The sequence below is a fragment of the Equus caballus genome, chromosome 11, assembly GCF_041296265.1.
Source record: "Equus caballus isolate H_3958 breed thoroughbred chromosome 11, TB-T2T, whole genome shotgun sequence".
NCBI lineage: Eukaryota > Metazoa > Chordata > Mammalia > Perissodactyla > Equidae > Equus > Equus caballus.
In genome coordinates this window covers 36,953,984-36,977,455 of record NC_091694.1, presented here as the reverse complement: position 1 = coordinate 36,977,455, position 23,472 = coordinate 36,953,984, and the positions used below count along the sequence as shown (strand labels likewise).

General features: G+C 48.2%; 1 protein-coding gene across 6 annotated transcripts in view; it reads left to right on the top strand.

Annotated features, from left to right (window-relative positions):
* Nucleotides 1–22,561, top strand: part of HNF1B (HNF1 homeobox B) — a 52,271-nt gene extending 29,710 nt beyond the window's left edge. For 2 of the 6 annotated variants that reach the window (XM_014741701.3, XM_014741692.3), the window contains exons 5-9: nt 1,799–1,959; nt 6,935–7,070; nt 10,769–10,963; nt 13,628–13,746; nt 21,609–22,561. In XM_014741701.3, the coding sequence (XP_014597187.1) occupies nt 1,799–1,959; nt 6,935–7,070; nt 10,769–10,963; nt 13,628–13,746; nt 21,609–21,629 (632 nt within the window). In that variant the 3' untranslated portion in view covers nt 21,630–22,561. The remainder of the gene's footprint in view (nt 1–1,798; nt 1,960–6,934; nt 7,071–10,768; nt 10,964–13,627; nt 13,747–21,608) is intronic. The other 4 variants (XM_001503871.6, XM_003362416.5, XM_070227602.1 and 1 more) reach the window with 3 other exon arrangements.
* The last annotated feature ends 911 nt before the right edge of the window (nt 22,562–23,472 follow it).

Here is a 23,472-nt window from a genome sequence, read left to right as displayed (position 1 = left end):
AGGAAACCAAACAACCAGAGAAGCCCATAGAGCATGCATCAGGCCACTTCATAGTCAAACAAGTTGCTCTTGAAGGTTTCAACTGGCTTTGGCATTTGTTTGTTTTCTCCCCAGTCCTATTAAGCTCTAGGTCATGTCAGCCCTGGGTAACATCCTTCAGAGGATCCAAGGAAAACTGGCTTGGGTCTCCCTCTAGCAAGCTTTGTCTTAGTGAATTGGAGGCTGCTGGTTATAGCAGCTCACCTGGCCCATGGCGGGGCTTTGTAGCCTCCTCGGGAAGGTGGGGCTCCATTGGGAGGGCAAGAGGCAGGACCAGGGTGGAGGGGCACAGAGCAACAGAATCAATATACTTTATACAGTGATGGCTCTTCTTGGGAAACAGCGCAAAAGAAGTGCAGCCAGATAACAGGCCTACCTCTCCAAATGATTCCATGCCTAGAGCTTTCAGTCTCCCTCCCTTGCAGGTAGGAACAGGGTCCCCAAAACCTTTTTGTCAAATCCAAAGCGAAAAACAAAAACACGATCTTTCTAAGCTTTGAGCTTAGGATAAGCTGCCCCCAGCTACCTCCAACCTTGTCGTTGGCTGTTTCGTGGGCACATCAGGCAGGACTCTGCCTCTGCCAACTGGACCCAGGTTCTTTGCTCCACTTCAGCTTCCTTCAGTTGCCTGGTCTCTGCCCAGTACTTTCCCTTTCCTGAGCACAGACCTCCGTTTTGTTCCTGAGCAGGAGGGAGGGTCCGAGCAGTGAGGTTGTAAACATGCTTGGTTCTCCCCTCGTTGCAGACCAAACTGCAGTGGTTTACTAAGCATCCACATCCCGCCTGTGTGTGCTGCCTGCCCCACCTCCTGGCAGACCGCCTTCCCCTGTGCCCTGGAAGTCAGCCAAATGGGACCCCATCAAAGGAATGTGAGTTCCAGAGCCAAAGACTCCTAGCTGCCGCCCCATCCCTGTCCTGCTCTGCCTGTGTCCCCCTGGCCTCTTAGGCTCAGCCAAAATGGTGGGACACAGAGACTGATGCATTTTTTTTTTTTTTTAAAGATTTTATTTTTTCCTTTTTCTCCCCAAAGCCCCCCGGTACATAGTTGTGTATTCTTCGTTGTGGGTTCTTCTAGTTGTGGCATGTGGGACGCTGCCTCAGCGTGGTCTGATGAGCAGTGCCATGTCCGCGCCCAGGATTCGAACTAACGAAATACTGGGCCGCCTGCAGCGGAACGCGCGAACTTAACCACTCGGCCACGGGGCCAGCCCGAGACTGATGCATTTTTCTGTGGCTCTTACAAAGGGTCACCAGGCAAGTGCCTCTTTGTAAAATGGGTCATCTCATACTTTAGAGCCCCACATAGCCAGGAGATGCCAGGGAAACATTTCTAGAAGACTTCTGAAGAGTTAAAAAAAAGTGTTCTTCCCAGGAAGAGAAAGCCAATCTCATCCCCTAAATCCTGAAAGAATTATGCTGAAGCAATGAGCAGAATCCATTCATTCATTCATTCATTCATTCATTTGACAGATATTTATTGAGTGGCTCCCAAGTGCCAAGGCACTGGGGATACAGCAGTGAACAATACAAGACAGACAAAAACGTCCTGCCCCCATGGAGCCGACATTCCAGAATTCAAGGAGAGGCCGTGCCACTTTCACCCTAGAGAAAGACGGCCGATATTTCTCCTGGGTGGACAGGGGAGGAGAAGGCAACTTTGCTTTCTTGTCATCCACCCTTGAAAACAAGGGGAGCTGAGTCAGTGTTCCAGAGCCCTGGTGGCACTAATGTTCGCTGTCGGGTCTGCCCTGTTTTGCAGGAGTGCGCTACAGCCAGCAGGGAAACAATGAGGTCACTTCCTCCTCAACAATCAGTCACCATGGCAACAGCGCCATGGTGACCAGCCAGTCGGTTTTACAGCAAGTCTCCCCAGCCAGCCTGGACCCGGGCCACAATCTCCTCTCACCTGATGGTAAAATGGTGAGTACACCTGGGCCATTGTAGCTCTGGAGCTGATAAGATAAGAGGCAAAACAAACAGGACTTCTCACAAGGCCTGCCTCAAACAATGAACCATTGTAGCCCCACAGGGGAAAATGGGGGCTGACCAGAGTCGGAACGGAAAGGTAGAACTGGTGGCCCAGCCTTTGGCGGGTGGAAGAGGTGTTCGGTTTGAACCCAGCCAATAAATCTGACAGAGCTCTGCTCTCATTTTATTGATTGAATGCCTCATAAAGGAGCAAGCCGGGTGGGACACTGTTTGTTTTGGGGCTGCCAATGACATTTGTGTTGATAAAATGTTCATTCATCCCCCCCACCCCAAGGCCTCCAAAGCCAGTTTTTCAACCCAGAGAGCGCCTCACTTTGAAACAAGCCCCCTCTTTCTCTGCGCCACCACCCCTGGTGCTGGCAAGGAGTTAAGTCAGGATTTAGTGGATGGCGAGAGGTGGCGACAGGATTCTTGAACTGGGGTTTTGAAGGACATTGGATGGCACGCCAGTGCAGATCTCAGCACAAAATGGCAGGCAGGTGGGGTGATGCTTACAGCGTGAGTGAGAAACACTGACTTTAAGGTTACAATGCCCGGGGTTCAGATCCGAGCTCCAGCCCTTGATAGCTGTGTAGCCTTGGGCAGGTTACTGAACTATGCTAGGTCTCTTTTTTTCTCCTCTATAAAGTGGGAGTATAACAATAGGGTTTTGGGGAGAACAAATCTGATCACACATGATTTACTCAGCACAGTGTTCGGGCCAGTAAATATTCAATAAATGACAATGTTGTTGTTATGTTAATGTCAGTGTTGTTCTCTTTAAATAAGGTTTTCTCTATCCATAGCCACAGCCCACACCCAGATGTAAGTTTAGCACACTTGGTGAGGAATAGACTATTTGAATGTGACTTTTCAAGGTTCTAACCCTCTAGCAACACAAGTGCGGGGAGAGCGGCCTATGAGAGAACACAAGCCTCACAACACTAGTGAGGGGAGGGAATGGAACACTTGATTCTTTGGGTCATGCTCTGCGTTTTGGGGTGGGGGTTGGAGGAGCCACAGTTCCTGCCTTCCACACTCAAGGTGGAGCCGCACACGTTCCCTCAAGGTGTCTGACCCAGAGGCCCATGGGGGCCAGGGGGGAGGGGCGGGGGGCAGGGGGCAGATGCCATTTTAGACCTTGTGTGCTGTGTGACGTATGTGCTGTGTAGACAACACAGGAATGGTGAGTCACAGGTGATTGAGTCCCTAGCTCCCTGGAGGAAAAACAAAGTGTAGTTTCTGAGGGGAGTGCTGGCCCGGCGAACTCTAGTTTCAGGGGACCTGGGAGTGGTCTCTTCAAACTGAGATGGAAGGCCCCTGTGGGAAGCATTTTGCAGCCCCCTTGCCCTCCCTTCATCCCTTAAGCTTCTTCGTAAAGAACAGTTTCTGTTAGCTACCTTGTGAGAGGCACAGACAAATCTTTATGAGGTCTTAAGGGTCACTTTGAGACCCAAACCAGTTGGAGTTAAGGATTGCCCAGGTTTCCCTGGAAAAAGGAGCCTGGTGGAAGAGGTCTTGACTTCTCAGTGAATGGAACCCTCCAAGTCTCCGCTCCTATTGCTTGAAGGTCCTTGGGGTTTCCCTTTGAGCCCTCCCGCCCTTCCTCCTAAGACGCAAGCTGCCTCGCCCAGGCCAGGGCTGCTTCAAAGGCAGCCTGCAGACATGCTTCTTTATTCCTGTTCTGCTCGGCAGTGCCCCAACGTGCGGTATATTATTGGGTTGATGATTGACCAAGACAGCACACCTCAACGTTAGCAAACACCTGGAAGCTCGTTTGCAGGCACCAGCTTTTCACTAGTGTCCAACACCCTGGCTCATATGTTATGTCACTATCACTGGGTGCCCAAATTCAAGAGTCTGCTTTCAGTTAATATATAACAAGTCCATCACAGATCTTGGTCCACCACGGCAAGAGTGGAATATGGTTAAAAATAACTCCTGCAAGGGAACCAGGGTGTCCAAGTCTTGGACTGTGTTATTTATCAGCAAATAGGATGGACATTGCTTAATTTCAGTTTCCTCATCTGTAAAGTAGGGGATAATAATGCCTGCGTCATGGAGTTGATGTGAGGATTGCTTGTGGCTCAGCTGTTCTTTGGGTAGGCCATGTAAGGAATGACAATCTCTGTGTGCTGACTTTCAGTAGGACATGCATTTGAAATCTTCCCCCAGGGATTGGTTTTAGAAATAATGCTGATCCATTTGAACCTTCTTTTGCATTCTCTGTCTGTCCCCTACCGCATGCCCAAATGGCACACACTGACAAAGAACTGGCCAGGTTTAGGGTTGCAAACTGTGAGTGTTGAACCTTGTTTTTTAAAAAAGCTTGTCCTGGATACTTCCACAGTATCAAGCAGTATGGTCTAATGGTGGAAAGCTCAGGCTTTGGAGACAAATAGCCCACTTTCAATGCCAACTCTACGACCTGGGCACATTTCTTAACTTCTCTAAACGTCAGTCTCCTTGTCTTCAAAGTAGGGATAATAATACTAACCTCATAGGTTCCAGGCACGTAAAGCATTTAGCGTAGTGAAAGACCTGCAAATGGCAGCATTCACATAAGTCAAGATCTCCAAATTATCATGTCAGAATCCTGACTGATATCCTTGGCAGCTCCCTGGCTCCCATCAGTCCTGGAGGCAAAGAGAAAATAATGGTTGTACTTTAGAGTGAGAAGGAACTTGACCAAGGTTACCCAAACATGGTAAGTGGATAAGATTTAACCTCCAGCAAAACTGGGTTTGAATTCTGTCTTCCTCACTTACTAGTCAAGTGGCATGGAGCTAGTCTCTCAACTCTTCTGAGGATCAGTTTCTTAATCCGTCACATAGGGGCAATGTTAATAATGCCCTCCCTATTTGTGTCATTATCTATTGAGGACAGTTGGTGAAAGCATTTCACCGACCCGAAGCTGTACACATTTACATTGCTTTTATCATTGGCATCCACGTTTCTACTTTACCATTAAAACCAAACATTGAAATGGCAGAGATTACTGTCACTTCTTGACTTTCTCCAAAGGACAACATAACCCAAGGGAAGTTGAAGGCAGGTTACTGATTTTTTTTTTTTTATGACTCTGACATTTTGAAAAACAAGTCTGGCAAACAGGCTGGTTCCCTCTTGTTTGATGTGGTCAGAATTCCTTCTTGGTCACGTGACCCCTAACTCATTTCTTGATGCTCATTTTAAAAACACAAACAAACCTGTTTGGTTTTTTCTTTCCTTTTTTTTTTTTTTTTCAAATTAACCTTGGAAGCTATGGGGTTGACCAGAAGGGCAGGGCGGGAGATAGTGTCTTACCTGAGTGCTGGTGTGAGACCTACAATCTGAGAAGCTCTGAGTTATGAGAAATGGAAGAAGAGAACCTGGACTACTCAGCCATCCAGAGCATGTATCCTAACCCTAAAGTACCTCTCAGGGTCCCTGATGCCATCAGGAAGGTCTGGCTTAGGTCAGAATGAGGGAGATGTGCTTTCTTAATAATAATTTTTAAAATTATTTAAAAACTATAAATAGTAAACCACTTTGTCATGAAAACAAGTAAGTGTGTGTGTGTAAAACTGATAGTTGCTTTGGATTTATGGGGAAACACTGGAAGCATTTCTGATAACATCAGAATCAAAGCAAGCACATCTATTACAGCTGTTATTGTTTAATACTATTCAGAAAGTTCTAACCCATGCAATATGACAGGTACACAAATTAGGACTAGCAAGGACAAGACCCTATCGGCACAATCTGCTGATGATGCCATTAGACACTTAGAAAAATGAAGAAAATCCATAAGGAAAAAACACTATTAGGAAGAAATAAAAGAATTCAATCCTCAATAAAAGGATTCTCTTACTAATCTGACATTAAAATATAATGGTGAAACGGAATGGGGGTACCTGGGGCCCAAGGCTTATTTAGTAGCTTCGTCATTATGATATCAGCTCCTTAACAACCACAACAAAAATTTAGTGTATAGTGGGGATTTGGAAAAAGCAGAGAAGCCCAATAATGGCTGATCTCCCCCAACTCTCAGTAATAAGTGTTGGAGTGGGGAGAAGTCCTCTATTAAAGGTAAGAACTTGAGTTCTAGGGTCGGACAGACATGGGTTTCAATACCAGAGGTACCACTTATTAGTTGTGGGATTTTTTTTTTCAGGGAAAGGTTCACCCTGAGCTAACATCTGTTGCCAATCTTCCTCTTTTTTTCTCCCCAAAGCCCCAGTGCGTGGTTGTGTATCTTAGTTGTAGGTCTTTCTAGTTCTTCTATGTGAGCTGCTGCCACAGCATGGCAACTGACAGATGGGTGGTATGGTTCCACAACCAAGAAACAAACCCAGGCCACCGAAGTGGTGAAAGCGCCGAACTTTAACCACTAGGCCATCAGGGCTGGCTCAGTTGTGGGATCTCAAGCAATGTACATATCTACTCTGAGCTGCAGTAGTTTCATCAGCGAGATGGGAATGGCAGAGTTAATGCATGAGGAGTGCTGGAGAGCTTCCCTGGGCTTCCGCCTGGTCCCTAATCTGCCACACTGGGGAATCCCAGGGCATTTGTTTCGTTAATATTCTTAGCAATCAATTGTCTTAGCACCAATAATATAGAAGGCACAGGGCAAAACAGAGGGTACTTCCAAAGTGAGCAAGCGACAATCATATGATACACATGAGCAGGGAACCTCTGAGGCAGGCAAGTAACTCAGATGGTCAGCAAAGAGAAGCGCCATGAGGAAAGGGATTATTGTCTGTTTTACTTCCTACTCTATCCTCCCCAACTAGAACAGTGTCTTTCCCACATAGGTGCCTAATAATTGTTACTGAGTGAATGAATGAATGAATCTGTGAATTAGCGGTGCTCAATCATGTCATTTTGGACACTGCTCTTGGTGGTCCCCAATTCTGCTCATGCTGCTCTTGTGTTTTCTCTCCAGCAGATCTCAGTCTCAGGAGGAGGTTTGCCCCCCGTCAGCACCTTGACGAATATCCACAGCCTGTCCCACCATAATCCCCAGCAATCTCAAAACCTCATCATGACCCCCCTCTCTGGAGTCATGGCCATTGCACAAAGTAAGCTCTCTTCTTGGTCAGTAAACTTGTGGGCAAGGAGGATAAGAATGGGAAGTGAGTCAACATGACACAAAAAGGACTAAAGAAGACCCCCTTCAAACTCACCCAGCAGTTGTAGATTTGATTCAACTTTTTTAGTTCCTTATCTCTCTCCTCAACAAATTTGGATGGTTTAGCCAAAAACAAGAGAAAATTGTGGAGTGGAGTTGAATCTAGGTCACCGCTTACCAACTGTGCACCCTGGGTCAAATCGTTGAACCTTCATGAGGTTCAATTTCCTCATCTGTAAATGGGTTGCTGAGGCGGTCACATGACTGTGTAGAGACATCCTTGTAAATCTATGAAGCATGAGCGTGTAGAATATTGTAGCTTACACTTTCATCCAGAGTTCAATTTCTATCCCTAAGTATGTGGAGATTTCCCAGGAGGTTGCACTAATGTTTCTTTGGTGAAGATGGAGCAAGACATGATGGGCTTCCCTCTAAAGGGGGAGTTTTGTGTGGTTATACGAGACCTGCCTGGCCAGTGGTGAAAACACACTAAGAGGGAACTCTGAAGGAAACTGTCATAGCATCTCTGAGTCATGACAACTTTAAGGAGAGTTAAGTTGTGTATGCCCATGCCTGAAGATGGGGAGCTGGAGCAGGTCCTTCCAGCTCCAAGAGGTCCGTGTTCCACAGCGAGCCTGTGCCTCGTCACAGATGGGCCATTTCTGGGCATGGGAAGACTAGCATGGGCTGTGTCTGTAGATGCCCCTCTCCAAGTTTTAATGTTGATGAGTATTCGGCATATTTTGAGCTTCATCATGACAGCTCAGGCCAAGTCTTCACTGTGGCCCCAGAAAGTATTCCTGGGAAGTCTCGGGAGAGATCCAAGGGTGGCACGTTGCTCATCTTTCTTTCAAGCTGGGATTGCCCATTGTCCTCGTGGCCTCCCTGCTATTGAGTGCCCATGTTGACTGCCTCCTTGTTTTGTTCCTGCCTTTTCTTCTCCTTCCTCCCTCTCCCCCTAAATCAGCTCTAGCCAGGGTAGCAATTTGGATCACTTCTGAAAAGAAGGACTTAGGCACTCTTTGAGGGCAAAATAGGGCTAAGCCCATAAGAGGCACAAAGGTTTACTGAACGAGTATGTGTGGCTCTCACTCTCTCCCTAGCTGTTCAGAAATTGATGCAATCCGCACTTATTTTTGCAGAGGGAAATGGAAATGGAGAAAATTTTAGAGGATTCGCAAAATTAAAAGTTATTTTAAATTTACTGCCTTTTCACTGGGCCCTCTCCAGGAATATGGTAACCATAGTCATCCCAACGTTTGAGAATGAGATAGGATACCTGAAAGCAGCTTGCTTGCCTTCTAGAAGATTTGATTAAAAGGCCCATTTGTAAAATATCCCACCTCTTTATTTCTACAACCAAAATGACACACGAACTGTCCCACTTAACTTCTTTCTTCCCACGTCAAGCTTTGGCTGACACACACAGTTGTATATTGTCTTGGGCACTATCTGAACTAAAATTTTCCCTGGGGCTATTCCATATTTTTCAATTTTGTTCTTTCTAATTTCTTCCACCCATATTTCTCTACCTTCTCACAATAATCTTAATCTCCTACTGCAGATGGTCAATACCAGAGTGTACATTGACCTTAGAAGGGTGTGTTTGTGTGTGTGCATGTGTAAGTTCGTGCGCATGCACGTGTATGTGTACTTGGAGTAGGGGGAGCATGAAGAATGGTGAAGATCACCAGAAAGCTTGGCTGAGACACAGTGGTCCTACCCTATGGAGGGCCAGGATGAAGAATTGGTTGCAGGCATCTTCATTTAGCCGACTCATGTCCTGTTAAGTCCATGGGCCCTGTCTCAGGACTGCAGGCGCCCATGGAGAATGTGATAACAACTTATTTGGCCATGCCAATTCCTCATTCTCTACTCATCTACTGGACTGGATAACATGCTTCTTAAGCAGGAACCAGTGCCCAGAAAATGGATGAAAAGGCCAAGAGTCACACTCCATGGGAGCTAGAATGACATCAGTGGCTCTTGATCCTGGAATTGAGGCACACCAGGGTCACAGACTGTTGAAAATAAGATTCCTGGGCCTCACCTCTAAAGGGTCTGACTCATTAAGTCTTGGGTGGGGCCTAGGAATGTATATTTCCTAAAGAGCTCCCCTAGATGATTCTAAAGCGCAGGCAGGTTTCAGAGCTATGTCCTCAAATGTCATCCACTCTAGACAGGATAATTTGCTTTTCTGGGCAGAGATTTCCCAAAAAGGTCAATTTCAATGGGCTCCAGGGAAAATAGCAAATCCACGAGGCTTCCTAGGAGACTGAGACCATAAGTAGGAGGTAGGAAAGGGAAACAGGATATCAGGGTTCAGATGGGCTTGGGGAAACCCTGAGCCCCTGGGGAATTGGTCATAGTGCTATTCTGAGGGTGATCAGAGGACCCCGCCCCCCAACCCCACCCAGGAGGGGGCTTCTTTCCCTTCACTTCTGCCCTGGGATCTTGCCTTTTTGGTTTCTGATAAAGGTCTCAGCTAAAGCTGTAAGTAGGCAATTGTTGAGGACATTGCGCTATCTCCATCAAGGACCTCCCTTGGGTCTGCTTATGAAACCCTCTCCGTTTCAGGAAAGGCTCTCTAGGTGCCCCCTCTACATTTGCCTAAAAGAGACCTTTTTCTGGATTTCCTTCTTCATCTCATCCTCCCCCTGCCACTTCCCAGCAACAAAGGCAAAGGAATATTGGGGGCTCCAGGAAAGAGGCTGGGGTGTCTTCCCCCTGAACCTCTTGTCCCCACTGCCACCCTGCCTCCGCTGCCTTCTGCGGAGTCCCACCCAAGGAGCAGAGAGAGGGCGGGTATCAGGGACCTAATCTTTGCAGTGCTGGCCCCAGTTCTAAAGAGGCCTCAGGATACAGACACAGTACAGATCCACAGAGGCCCTCATACCCCCAGAACAGAAAGATAGCAAGACCCACTATAACTGCCAACCTTTAACTTACTACTTCCTCCTTCCAATACCTGGTCCTTTTGATGTCATAAGCCCCGTGCTGCCAGATAAGATATGCCCACTTCATGGACTGGCTGAGTGCCAGTGTTTTTTCCCCTCTCTGCTCCTGTCAAGAGAATGAGCACCTGACCTCCCTCAGGGGCTTTGCACAGTCTGCTAGATGAGGGTCTTCAGGCTTCAGACTCCCAGGAGAGTGGAGCGGGGTTTGGTTTTTTATCAGAATGTGGGTCCCTGCACACTCCTGCCCTCTGCTGGACAGACAGATCCAGGCAATAATCTGCACTTTTGAGTGGACGCCTTTAACCCTGCGCTGAGGACACCGGGCAAGCCTCTCTCATGGTCAGGCATGGATGGAGGGGGCAAGCAGCCTCACCTTTCCCAGGGCCTTGGCAACCTCAAGGGAGCTAAGTTTCAGGAGGTCACAGGATGACCTTGGGAGACTCTTAGGCCTCAGTCAGATCTATTTAAAGCCTGTTTCCATCCACAACTCACTGTGGAACTTGAGCAAGCCACTTATTCTCTCCGAGCTTCAGTGTCTTTGTCTATAAAGTTGCTTCCCGTGCAACCTCTTACGTAACAGCCTCAGCCCAGTGCCTGGCACACAGCAGAGGCTCAGTCGATGACCATTGCCATCCATTCACCTCTCCTCATCCCTGAAGCCATCTCTGATCTTTCCCTCTTGCTCCCACAGGCCTCAACACCTCCCAAGCACAGAGCGTCCCTGTCATCAACAGTGTGGCCGGCAGCCTGGCAGCCCTGCAGCCCGTCCAGTTCTCCCAGCCGCTGCACAGCCCTCACCAGCAGCCCCTCATGCAGCAGAGCCCGGGCAGCCACATGGCACAGCAGCCCTTCATGGCCGCAGTGACTCAGCTGCAGAATTCACACAGTAAGGACCCGGGCATGATAGGGAGGGAGCACGAAGGGCCCTCGGCAGCCAACCTCTTCCCTCTCTTCTTGGAAGTTTATTGGTTTGGATGCTTTTCCCTACCTCTGATCAGCCAAGACAATCTGTCACACATAACTGTTGTGCAGTGCCGTGCCTTTTCGAGGCCTCTGCTCTGCCCTCAAGATTCCCCAGGGAAGGTTTGAAGAGGACAGTTATGGCCTACATGGAAAGGGGGTTTGCAGAGAAAGCTGGAGTAGCATATAGATGGAGCACATGCCACAGTCCCCCTGCCACCTTCCACCAGTCAATCACAGCACCTTTGCCCAATACTCCTCAACTTAGCCTTTTCAGTCCAAAATTCCAAGCAGCCATTACCAAATAATCAGAGCTGGTGTATAATTTGCATCCTATTTGCCTTCTCTGAAATTGAAGAATCCTCTAGAGTCCCCATGCCCTCCAATTTATACACCCCAAATATCTCTAATCAAGAACCATGAACATTTCAAGCTGGAAAATACCACCTGCACGTCATCCTGGATAAGGAATATTAGCGTTTCTGCCCCCGACACAGAGACTATTTCTCATGTCCAATTTCTACACCTACCTTCAGTCTATCTTTCAGCCACTTACAGCCCATCTGTCCCCCAGCCCCTATATCTCTGATCCCCATCCTGAGCCCCAGGCCCCCAGTCTTCTGGCTATGTCAGGCTATAGCCCCTGGCCTACGTGTTTGGGGAGAAATCATGGAAAGAATGGCTTCCCCACTTCAGGCACGGTCCTACAGGAACACCAGAGAAGTCTCTGGAATAGAATGATAGTCTCGGAGTCAGACAGACCTAGATTTAAACCCTAGCTCTGAGACTTACCAGCTATGTAGCCATTGGTAAGTTCCTTAGCCACTCTGAGCCTCAATTTCTTCATCTATAAAATGGAAATAATGTGCATGTAGAGTGATTATGGAGATGAGATAAAAATAGGTATGAACTGTATCTGGTAAGGTAAAGAGGTATAGAAAGGCTAATGACTACTTATTAAGGGACGCCTTAACAGGAGGAGGCAGGAACGGAGAAGAGGATGTTGGTTTCTCCTGGCTGCCTCGGGCAGAGCTGTGGCTAGGAGGGAGAACAGTCAAGTTCAGCCTTCTTCTGTCCTGGGGCTCTGTCTATCCCCTCTCAGGCCTGCAGAGCTGGTTTCTAAGCACCATCTCACATTCCAATCACATTTTCGTGGCTTCTAAAATATCTGCCACAGCGTGTAGCAGAGTCAGGGACCACATGTGCTCCACTTCCCTTCCTCCTGGGGCCTGACAATATGCCCCCCATGTGCCCCCTCACCTGGGCAGCCTTCCTCAGTGGCCAAGCCTGAGAGGGACGGTCAGAGAGTGGTCACCAGAGACTTGTGGACTGCTGAGGCCCAGCTGGGCTGGCTGGCTACAAAGAGATGGCCCACGGGGCCCCAGACCAGGAAATAACCAGCCTCCCTACACAGGAGGGGCAAGCTGAGGCAGCAGGCCGTGACCTTCACCCCCCTTCCCCCCCAGGGACTCCTTGGTGCAAACAGGCTGGTCCCTCCCTCAAGACCAAGTATCCACATGCTTTCATTCCTTGGTCATGTGACCGAGAATTTATATGAATCTTATGGATAAATAACATGAGTCAAAAGGTTCCAGACTTGGTGGACAAGTACTGGAAAAAACTAAAAAACAAGTCACATACTCCAGGAGGTTCTGTTTGAATCTAGTCTCCCTTTGTCCATTGTCCTTCATATTTCTGTGATGTCATAAGGCTATGATGTCATTTTAGTGCAAACCAGAACAGCTCAGAATGCTACAATTAATTATACCTGTGTCTAATTACAATTATTAATCAATCTACAATCGCTAGCATGAGACCCAGTGCTTGAGTGATGGCAGAAATGGTAAGCATGTGCTGGCCAGCTCATTCATATTTGCCAGCTATTTAAAACTTTTTTTGACTTAAAATCTCAGAAGTACCACATATGCCTAAGGGTTACCTATTGATGCCCAGGCATCTAACACTTTATTGAAAGTCAAGGGAACAGAAGTGCTGTCCACCACTACATACTAGGCACTGTGCAGAGCTGTTTATTTATTTGGTACAAAACGCTTTAAACATGATCTCTTCTAATCCTACAGCAGATATCATTCCCATTTTACAGGTGAGAAAACTGAGGTTAAGTAACTTGATTAAGGAGCCAGAATTTAAACACATGGTCATTCTTTTTACCACATCACACTACCTTCCCAAACATTAGTGCAACCATCAACATGCTTTTTTTTTTTTTTTTTTTTGCTGAGGAAGATTCACCCTGAGCTAACACCTGTTGCCAATCTTCCTCTTTTTTTTGCTTGAGGGAGATTAGCTCTGATCTAACGTCCATGCAAGTCTTCCTCAATTTTTTATGTGGGTCATTGACACAGCATGGCTGACAAGTGGTGTCGATCTGTGCCCGGGGTCCAAACCCACAAACCCAGGCCACCAAAGCGGAGTGTGCCAAATTTAACCACTAGGCCAAGGGGTCAGCCCTCACCATCCCCTTTTATCTGCCCAGGGAAACAGGAGCTATGATGTGGGTGGGGGGTTTGTAGCTGTGCGTATGCCTGTGTCATCTTGCCTTGATTTTGTCTTCACTCTGTCTTTCTAGTGTACACACACAAGCAGGAACCCCCCCAGTATTCCCACACCTCCCGGTTTCCATCTGCGATGGTAGTCACAGATACCAGCAGCATCAGTACGCTCACCAACATGTCTTCCAGTAAACAGGTAATGCCAGTAGGAGGGAGGAGGGTAATGACTAAGGCTATTGATGTGCGGAGAATGTGGCAAGTGTAGACTCGGCCATAAGTCTGGTCCTTGTGAGGCACCCTGTTCCTCGATAAAGGAATCCTTGAGGTCACAGGGCAAAGGACATGGGCCACAGGCTAAAGAGGTTTGTTGCTCCCCCAGCGTCCCAGAGTTTCATGCCTTACAAGAGGAACCCCTGAGGATTTTCCACAAATTAATCAATGGAGAAAGTGAGTAGTGAGTCAGGGGTCCTGAGGCTGATTACCCCAGTCCAGGACCCATGCTGGACCCAAAACGCTGTAAACTTCAGAGGATGACCCAAATCTACCAACCCTTGGGGACTCCCCGGTAGACAGCCTGGCCTTTCCAGGGGCCTGCATTCACTTGGTGTTTTATTGGGAAACTTAGAATCAACTTCTGACTGCACTGAAGGTGGGGAATCCAGAGGCTTAGTCACCATTTCAGCTGATGACTAATTCCCACCTTGACACAGAGGTGATGGAATAGTAAAGACGACCAGTGGCGAGGCTCCTGGCTGAGCTTGGACAGCTGGACTGTAATGGGACACCAAAAGTTAGAAAACAGGACAAGATGTCTGAACACAGGTGACACACAGAATAACACAATAGGACCTTTTAGCAGCTGGGGTCCGTGAAGCGTGGGAACTGTTTGGCCTTTATTGATTACTTGATAACTAGGCGACAACCTTGAACTTCATGTCAGGGGCTCTCAGCAGAGTTTGGTCTTGTTAATTGTCTTTTTTCCACCTGAGCCCTGCAAATCACACCTCGTCACACCTCACCCCCTGCCATGTGCTTCCGAGCAAGGTCTTTCATGGGCTTGGGGTTCTCTGTCCTTTCCTTTGCCCCCCTCTCCTCTACTCCTGCAGCGTTGTGAAGCAGGCAGGTTCTCTTCCTGGTTTTGCCACTTGTTTGGTGACCTTGACCTCCCTGAGCCTTCATTTCTTCATCTTTAAAGTGAGAGTTGTAACATCTACTTGCTCTGAAGATTCGATGAGATCATGTAGATTAGGTGCCTGGCACGTCTTGGGCTCTGACACACACACACACACACTACCGAGGTGGCCAGGCTCTGGAGTTGGGGGAGAGGGAGAGGTGTGTGGGACCTGCTTTGCTCCTCTTCTCTCACCCCATGGAAGATGAAAGGGCACCCTGGTTGCCCTGCCCTTCGACTCCCGTGCGATTTCCCATTCTTTGTAGTGAGGAGGGAAAACATTTATCTGTGCTCACAAATCTCAATCAGGGGGGCAGCCAGGCGCAGCAGCCCCGCTTGGGAATACCTTCCCCTTTGAAAGGTTTATCAATCCATCTGCCGCTTGGCCAGCCCTAGACAGGACTGTGATTAATTATTCCTGTCTTTCCCAAGTTGACTTTGATGCTTGCTTGTTGAAACAAGTCCTCTGAATTCAGGAAATGGTCTCTTAATCAAAATAGTTCAAGATGCTCTCTGAGACGCTGCCCTGGCCCCCAGATGGCTGCTCCCCTCCACTGGACAGAGTGGCCAGCCGACCTTGAAGCTGCATGAACGGCACTCTAGAACTACTGTGAAGTTGTCTCAAGTCCCTGGACATTTCAGGAGTCTGCCGATAGATTCATTTCTGGGATGATGAGGATGATGATTACGCTTAGTATGGATAAAAATTTCCATGTAGCACTTTACAGTTTATTCTTCTCATGAACATTATCTCATCATTTCCTTTTTATTGAAACCTCCCGAGAAATACAAAGAAATGAACTGAGACTCAGAGATGGAGAGTGACCTGCCCAAGGCCACACAGATGATAAATTCTAAAGCTGGACCTCCAGACTTTGGTCTTTGACTCTAAATCCTGGACTATTTCCAGTGCCTTCCAACACCCATCTTTAAAATACCCATGTAATCACTGATCTTGTGGTCTTTAACGGTCAGGAACAAGAGTAAAAATTAAGCCCAGATACTGTATTCCCATTAGGAAACTTTCTTCCTACCAACTGGGAGAGGCAGAATGAAGTAAAATGAGGGCAAAGGTGCTGCCTGCTGATGGCAGAAGGAGCCCAAGGGGAAGAAAATTTTTACAAACTCTGTTCTGAAGGCATAGGGTCAGAAGAGAGTTCCGAAAGAGACCTGGTGGCAATTCTGCTTTTTCTTTGTTTTACAGTATTATTTTCCAAAAGGAGTTTCAAGGCCATTGCTGGGAATCAGGGGCACCTGGGTGTGAGGAGAGGCGGATTCCTTGATCAAATGTGTTGGGAAAACGACTGGATTAAACGAAAACCCCACAGGGCAGGGCTTCTTGGAATCTTTCCCATGCTGATATGCGCGTTGAACAGGTCCATTAGCGTGCACGACTGGGTCAGAGGGACCCATCCTGAGCCTTTGCCACTTTCGAGGCATGGTAGAGTGCTAGGAAAAGCCAACAGACCTGAGCTAATCCCAGCTCCCTCACCCCTGCTACGTGACCTTGGACAATTAATTTGCTGCTCTGAGACTCAGTTTCTTCATCTGTAAACAGGAAGGGGTGGGGGTGGAAATCCCAACCCCATTGCAAAGGATATTCAAAGTCCCTAAGAGAGTGCCTGGTGCACAGTCAAGGACTCAAAGTGGGAGCTCCCGCCCTGTTCCTTCTCCTCTCTGTCTGTGATCCTTTAGGAGACGCCTTCCATCGACACCTGCCATCTGTAACTCAGTGCTTGGTCTGCACGTGGTCAAAGGAGGTTCTGCCAATAAAAGTGCTCAGGATTAGGGCTGATTCTGAAGGGCATCCCGCCTCTTGGGCCTGGGCTCCAGATCACTGCTTCCCGTTCTCCTGCTGACACACAACCATCCTCTCACCCACCTCCCAGGAAAAAAGCAAATAGTTCAGCGGCCTCTCAAAGCACCCAAGCCCTTGGTGCCTAGCCAAATGCCTGGGCTATAGTAGATGTCAGTAAATAGGAATGAATGAATGAATGAATTCAGAACTAACGTGTTTTGAGCGCCTCCCATTTGCCAAGCTGCGTTCCCTCCAGGGTGCTTTTCCATCTTATCTTTCCTGGCTAACCCTCCCACCCATCCTGCAAGCAAGGTAGATATTTTTATGCCTGATTTACAGAGCGAAAAACTGAGGTTCAGAGATGGGAGGGATCTGGCCAAGTTCACACGGATGACAAATCTGGTTTGGATTTCCAGCCTTAGATCTTCTCCAAATTCATTAAACAACACTCACCTTCTAATATCCATGTTTAAACACTCATAGAAATGACCCAAGGTTAAATCAGGCGAAAGCCAGGATTTGAACTTGTATCTGTCTGATCCCAGCATTTCTGGTTGTCAAGACAGACATGCCCCAGGGGCTTGTGGATCAGGTTTCAGGGACCCCAGGATGGGACTTTCTGGTTGGGAATCCTTCTGCAGCCACTCCCGTCTGTCGTTTCCAGAGCTAGTGCCTCCCCCTCATCAACCTTGGGAGCTGGCCGGTTACCCTCTGAGTGGGTCTGTGCCTGAGCTCCTGCAGAACACAGCCTGCCAATCTGGAAACCAGAGTGCCACTAGCACTGACCTCTGTTAGAACAAGTGTGGGCAGGCTGTGAGCTGATGCTATTTCCACACCTTCTCTACCCACTGCTCCGCTTCCCAGTTTATAGAGAGGTCAGGAGAGGGCCCCTAGAGCGGTCACTAGTCAAGGGTGCTGACAAGAAGGAGGTGGGCGGCTTTGTCATAAATCCCCTGCAGCTGCTCCCCTCCTCCCTGCCTTCTTCGCTGGTGGAGAGGCGGTGTGGTCTGATGACTAAGAGCACCGACTTGGGAGTTAGGCAGACCTGGGCTCAGGGTTCTACCACTTTCTCCCTGTGTGACCTCAGGGAAAAGTCTTAGCCTCTCTGAACTTCAGTTTCCTCACCTGTAATATGAAGATAATGATTCCTCTGTTGTGGGATGGTTGAAAGAACTAAATTCACTGAGACTCGTAAAACACAGCTCAGTTCTTGGCTGGAAACATCCAGGCCATGGCAGCCGGCTCAATCTTGGCTCTCCCTGATGGCACCCCTGAGTGTCCCTTGAGCTTGGGAAGGAGGATTTCAGATGGCAAAGTTCATTTATTTCCCCCTGTTGCCCCATTCAGAGGATAGAAGTGATCTTACATAGTGTTTAAGAGCACAGGCTTTTCTGTTGTGAGACCCTGGCAAGTTACTTATGATCTCTCTAGCCTCAGTTTCCTCATCTGTAAAATTGGAATTATAATCATTACTTTTGATTAATAGAACTATAATTAGTCTAGCTTAAGTTAATAATAATAGAAGTGGGTTATCTATACTCCCACTTCCTCACCCCCAATTCTCTCTGGAGACCTCTCCAGGCTGGTTTTTGTCCTCACACTCCACTGAAACCTTTCTTGTCCCGCTCACTCTACCTCCATGTTGCCAAATGCAATGGTTGCTTTTCCATCTCTCTCTCTGACACAGCTGATCACACCTCCCCTTTTCCATCTGGATTTTAGGACATTGCCCCATCCTCGTTCTCCTCCCATGGCACTGACCACTCCTCATTTCCTTAGCTAGCAACTCATCTTCCCGACATTTACTTGTTGGAGGCCCTGGGGCTCATTCTCTTCTGTGCTCACTCCTGGGTGATCGCCTCCAATCCCATGGCTTTGGATCAAGTGTACACACTAATGGATCCTCTAATTATGTCTCCAGTACAGACCTCTCCCCAGTCACAAGGTGCCATTTGCAAATCCCGTGCATCTTTGGCATGTACATGTGCATGTCTAATATACCTGATAAGCCTCTCAAATTGAACCTGCCTAAACAGGAACTCTTCATTTTGCCCCAATATCTCCCTACCCAAATAGGTTCCTCCTTGAGCTTCTCCACTTCCAAAAATGGGGCCAGTTATTCAGGCGAGACACCTGAGAGGACCCTTGATCATTACACACCCCATATCCCACATCCAGCCCATCGATAAGTTCTGCTAGGGGTCCTTCAAAATGCACCCTCAGTCTGACCGCTTCTCACCACCCCATCAGTCCAGCCCCTCGCCTCTCACTGATCTCCTGCAGTGGCCCCTACCTTCCCACCCCCACTTCCACTCTTGCCCCACTACAGTGGGTATATGGTCTGTTCAGCACTCGGCAGCCAGAGTGATCTCTTAAAAAGGGAAACCAATCATGTCACTCCCCTGTCAAAACTCTCCAACAGCTCCGCATTTCACCAAACTGAAATGGAGACGTCCAAGGCGCCGGGTGATCAGACCACTGCCGGCCCCACCATTCTCACGCCTTCCCCTCTTCCCTCTTGCGCTAGGCTTCAGCCGAACTAGAGCTGCTGTGATCCCACTTCAGGACTTCCGCATTTGTGGTGTCTTCCGCCTGGAACGCTCCTCACTGCACATCTTTGCATGCTTGCTCCCTCACTTCATTCAACTCAAATGTCACCACTTCAAAGAGTGGGGGATCACCTCTCGATCCCCCTCCCTAAATGATTCCCTTTACCCTCAAGTCACCCTAACCTCTTACCATGCTTATTTTTCTAGATTATTCATCTCTACTTAAAATTGTATTATATATGTATGTGTGTGTGTGTGTGTGTGTATATATATATATATATATATATGCTTTTTTTTAAAACTTATTTATTGTTCAAAACCCTCACTAAATTATAAACTCTGTCAGGATGTGGACAGGGTCTTGCTCGCAGCTACATCCACAGTGCCTAAAGAAGTGCTAAGCACATAGAAGACACTCAAAAATATGTTAAATAAATGAATGATAATTACCTACCTCAAAGGGCTGATATAAGAATTCGATGCAATCATGTGTGTAAAGCCCTTAGTTAGCATGGGCCTGGCACACAGGAGGACCTCAATAAGTGTTCCCTATGACCATTATGTAACAAATCCTCTTAGAATGAGGATGTCCTTAGCAATCACCACAGCTACCACCCCTTCCACACGGAGGGCCCTGTGGTCACGCAGGAATCCTCTGGGCGAGGCCCTGTGGCTGGGTGCACCAGGCCTCGGTTCTAAGGGGCCACAGTGCACCCCTTATCAGATGTTTGTGTTTAGACTCTGGAGGGGGCAAATAACTCTAGTTCCTTTGACAACATTTAGGGCTCTGCCACCATTTTATTATGTGAGCAAACATTTGATAGCTAGGAAGCCCATCCCTAATGACAGGTCATAGGATCCCGCTGGCGTCTCCTTATCTGCCCTTCTTGTTTGCTCTTCTATTGAAACCTGCAAGGTCACAAGCCATTTTCTCTCTCTTCCACCTGAAATCTGAAAATTGGAGAAAGGCTGATAGTGGGAAGTAAAGAGACTCCAGAGTGGGGGCGGGGGGAGGGAGGAAGAGGAGGCAAAGGGTATCAGAGGACCCTGACCGGGACTCACAAATTTAAAAGGGCCAGAAGCCTGTCTCCTCACACGAATGCACAGCTGCATCCCACTCTGAAGAGTGCTCAGGAGGGTGGCGGGGACAGAGGCAGCTGTGTCCCAGTGTTCATCAGGACAATAATGCCAGGCACCATGCTAACCGCGTAATGTATCAGCTCATCTAATCCCTCAACAGCCTCCATCCTACAGGTGAGAAACTGAGGCCCAGAGAGAGAACACGACCAAGAGTACAAAGCTGGAAGAAGACTCTTAACCTAAGAGCATAACGGAAAGAATGTGTGCTGGCAGGTCCCCAGAGCTGGTTTGAGTCTCTGGCTCCACACACTCCTAGTTCTGAAACCTTGGACAATTCACTGACTCTCTTAGAGCCTTGTTTCCCTAATCTGTAAAATGGACATAATGGGAACCTTATATAGAGTTATGCTTGGGAAATAGTAATGGGATAATAGGGCTTTAGTATCAGTGGTAGGTGTCTGTGTGTGTGTGTGTGTGTGTGTGTGTGTGTGTCCTTGAGGGGGAGTCTTGAGAGAATAAGCCATTAAGCCAAAAGGCAGAACCTTCTCCTGAGATGCCAGCAGAAGTAAAAGGGAGGGAGGGAGGAGACAGAGGGAATCAAAAAGATACTCCTGGAAGGAAAAGTAGAGTAATGCTCCACGACACTGAAATGAACGAGGCCCCGCGCCCTGGAAGGGGAGGTCTCTCTGGGCTGGGTGGTGGGGCTCCTCCCACAGGGTTTCTCCATCCCTTTTGGGGTCTCCTGCCCTTGGCCCACCTGCAAGTCTGGCATCAGAGGCCTTCAGCCCTTGGATCTTCTCCCCTGTCCTCTGAGTGTCTTGCCCTAACAGTAACACCGCTGTAGAAAGCCCTTTGCAGTTCCCAAGCGCGTTCCCTGAGGCGGCATTTGAGTAAGTGGTGGTTTCTCACGTGCTTTGTGGCCTTGAGGCTCCAAGTCCATCAGCAGCTTCAGCACAACCTGGGAGCTGACTAGAAATGCAGATTCTTAGGCCGACCGAATCCGAATCTACATTTTAACAGGATCTCTGGTACTCATAGGTCAATTGAAGTTTGGGAAGCAGTGGTCTAGGGGACCCCACCTCTTAGAGGTCTTAGGAAGAGACCCTTACTTCCACAGGAGGCAAGAGCTCCCGTCAGCTGCCGTTGCAGCCTCCCTGAGCACTTTATAAACACCACACGCACAGAAAGAGCAGCCCAACTTCAGGATAAAGGTCGGCAAATTATGACTATTTCAAGGTCTGTAGCAATTCGCTTCTCTGTTCTGAAGCGGCAGGAAAAGCCAGCTCCCAGGTATTGCTAATGCGAATATGCTTCATGAGCAACACTGCAGACCTGAGCAGGTGCTAGGTCCCCAGCCCCCCAGCTGAGCTGGGTCTCGGCTCCCCCTGGAGAAGCCAAACTAGTAGCCCATGTCCCTGCCAAATGCACACAGCTGAGCTCTCTCTCTTTTCTCTTTGCAGTGTCCTCTCCAAGCCTGGTGATGCCCGCACATCACTTACTTTGTGCACAGCAACAAGGACCCTATTTTCCACACCATCACCCTCTGGGCAGCTGTCATGGAAAAACCCAGTGACCTGACATCACCTACAAGAGGTCCCTGCTTACCTGACATCCTGCTGGCGCCTCGGACAATCCGCTCTCGGGAGGCGCAGCCCAAAGCCCAGCTTCCCTTCTATGCAGTATTGTCTCGATGCCTCTCCCAAGATGTAAAGTATTCCCATCCATCCTGCAGATGGGAGACAAGAAACCACGGAAGAGGAAGAGCGAAAGCTGTAGTGTCTACATTATGCTCCTTCGTCGAACAAACATGTGAAAACTTGAATCTGTTACTGAAATGAGGAGAGGAGGACACGTGCTATTGAACTGAGCCAAACACAGTGTAAATATCAGCAAACTCCCTCCCCCACCCCCATCCTAACTGATCTTGAGAATTCTTTTAAAGAAGTAAATTTGTCCAATGGGTGTAAACTATAAACTACTGTAATTAAGTGCAATTTTCCCCCCACTTCCTCTCCCCTCTGCCCTGTATATAATACTAAAGTGTCTATTAGTTTTCTTTGTAAAGGTCAGAGTTGAATTTTCCACGTGATTTGCCTCTTTTCTCTCTCCCCATGGAGAAATATCCTAAGTCAGAAATGAAGCCCTTACCCTCAGGCCTGGACACACACAGGGACTGCATATTTTGGACTGATTGCCAGTGAACTCCAACTTCCTGATGTTAAGACACACTTCCAGATCCCTGGAGGGACTGAACATAGTGTCAGAGTAACATCCTAGCTTCCGGTGGGGCTAGGGGTTCAGCCAGTGCACCCCCCAAGAGAGTCCAAGGCAGGGAAACTGGCTGTTTGATAGCACAAGAAAAAGTTGCTCTTTCAGAAAGCCTCCCATTAAAACAATTTATTTTGTCACTGCCCAGAGTCTCATATTTCTGTCTCTGACGCTGCCCTGCCACGGTCCAACCCTTGGCCCCCGGTCTCCCTGGAATTTTCCACTTATTCCCCTGGACTCACTGCTGCCATGTCCCAGTGTCTTTGTGCCAGCTTTACTGCTAAGGTAAAGAGTCGATTCCCCTAGTCAGACTCCACGAGTCCCTCTGTGGGATCTGGCCAGAGCAGGAACCAACACCTTTTTCTTCCCTGCAACTCACAGAAGTAAAGTGACAAAGCCAACTCTTGGTGACTATGGCCATAGGACCAGATAAAAAGCAGGAAGAATGGAAATCCTATGGATAACTTTTTTAACCTCATTGTAGGCATGAATTCCAGTCTTTTCTCCTTTCTGCGGGGCTGTTAATCGCCAGAAGAATGGGCTCTTGTGGGTGTCGCCCTGCTCGGGATTCCCCCGCTGGTGGGATGCTAATGAATACAAATAGTTCAAAAGGTGAAAAGCCAAAAGCCTGGACACTCCACAGCAGGAACTTTGCCACAAATAATCCAGTGTTGGCTCCAGGAAGAAGGATGGACCTGTCCTCTGTGTTTCCTCTTTTGTACAACATAGAACTGCCAACACGTGGTTTCTCACTTCTAGACAGAGCATTTCCCAGGTGAAGTGTAAGCAAGGGAATTGTGCTGACCAGGCCCCCGAGCAACAGGCTTTCAAAATCCCATGTAGTAGAAGATGTAATTCTCAGTGAGTCCCACAAAGTCACAGAGTATCTGCTGCCAGGGCAGGGATGGATAGATATGCAGATACTGACCTCTTTTGGTTCCTGGCTCCCCGCCCCGCCCCGGGCAATGTAATTTGGGCTGAAGCGGTCAAGAGAAAACTTATGGTTGGGTTGAAAACGGTTGGGGTCAAGGTCAAGCAAGTGTCAAGAGAGACCAA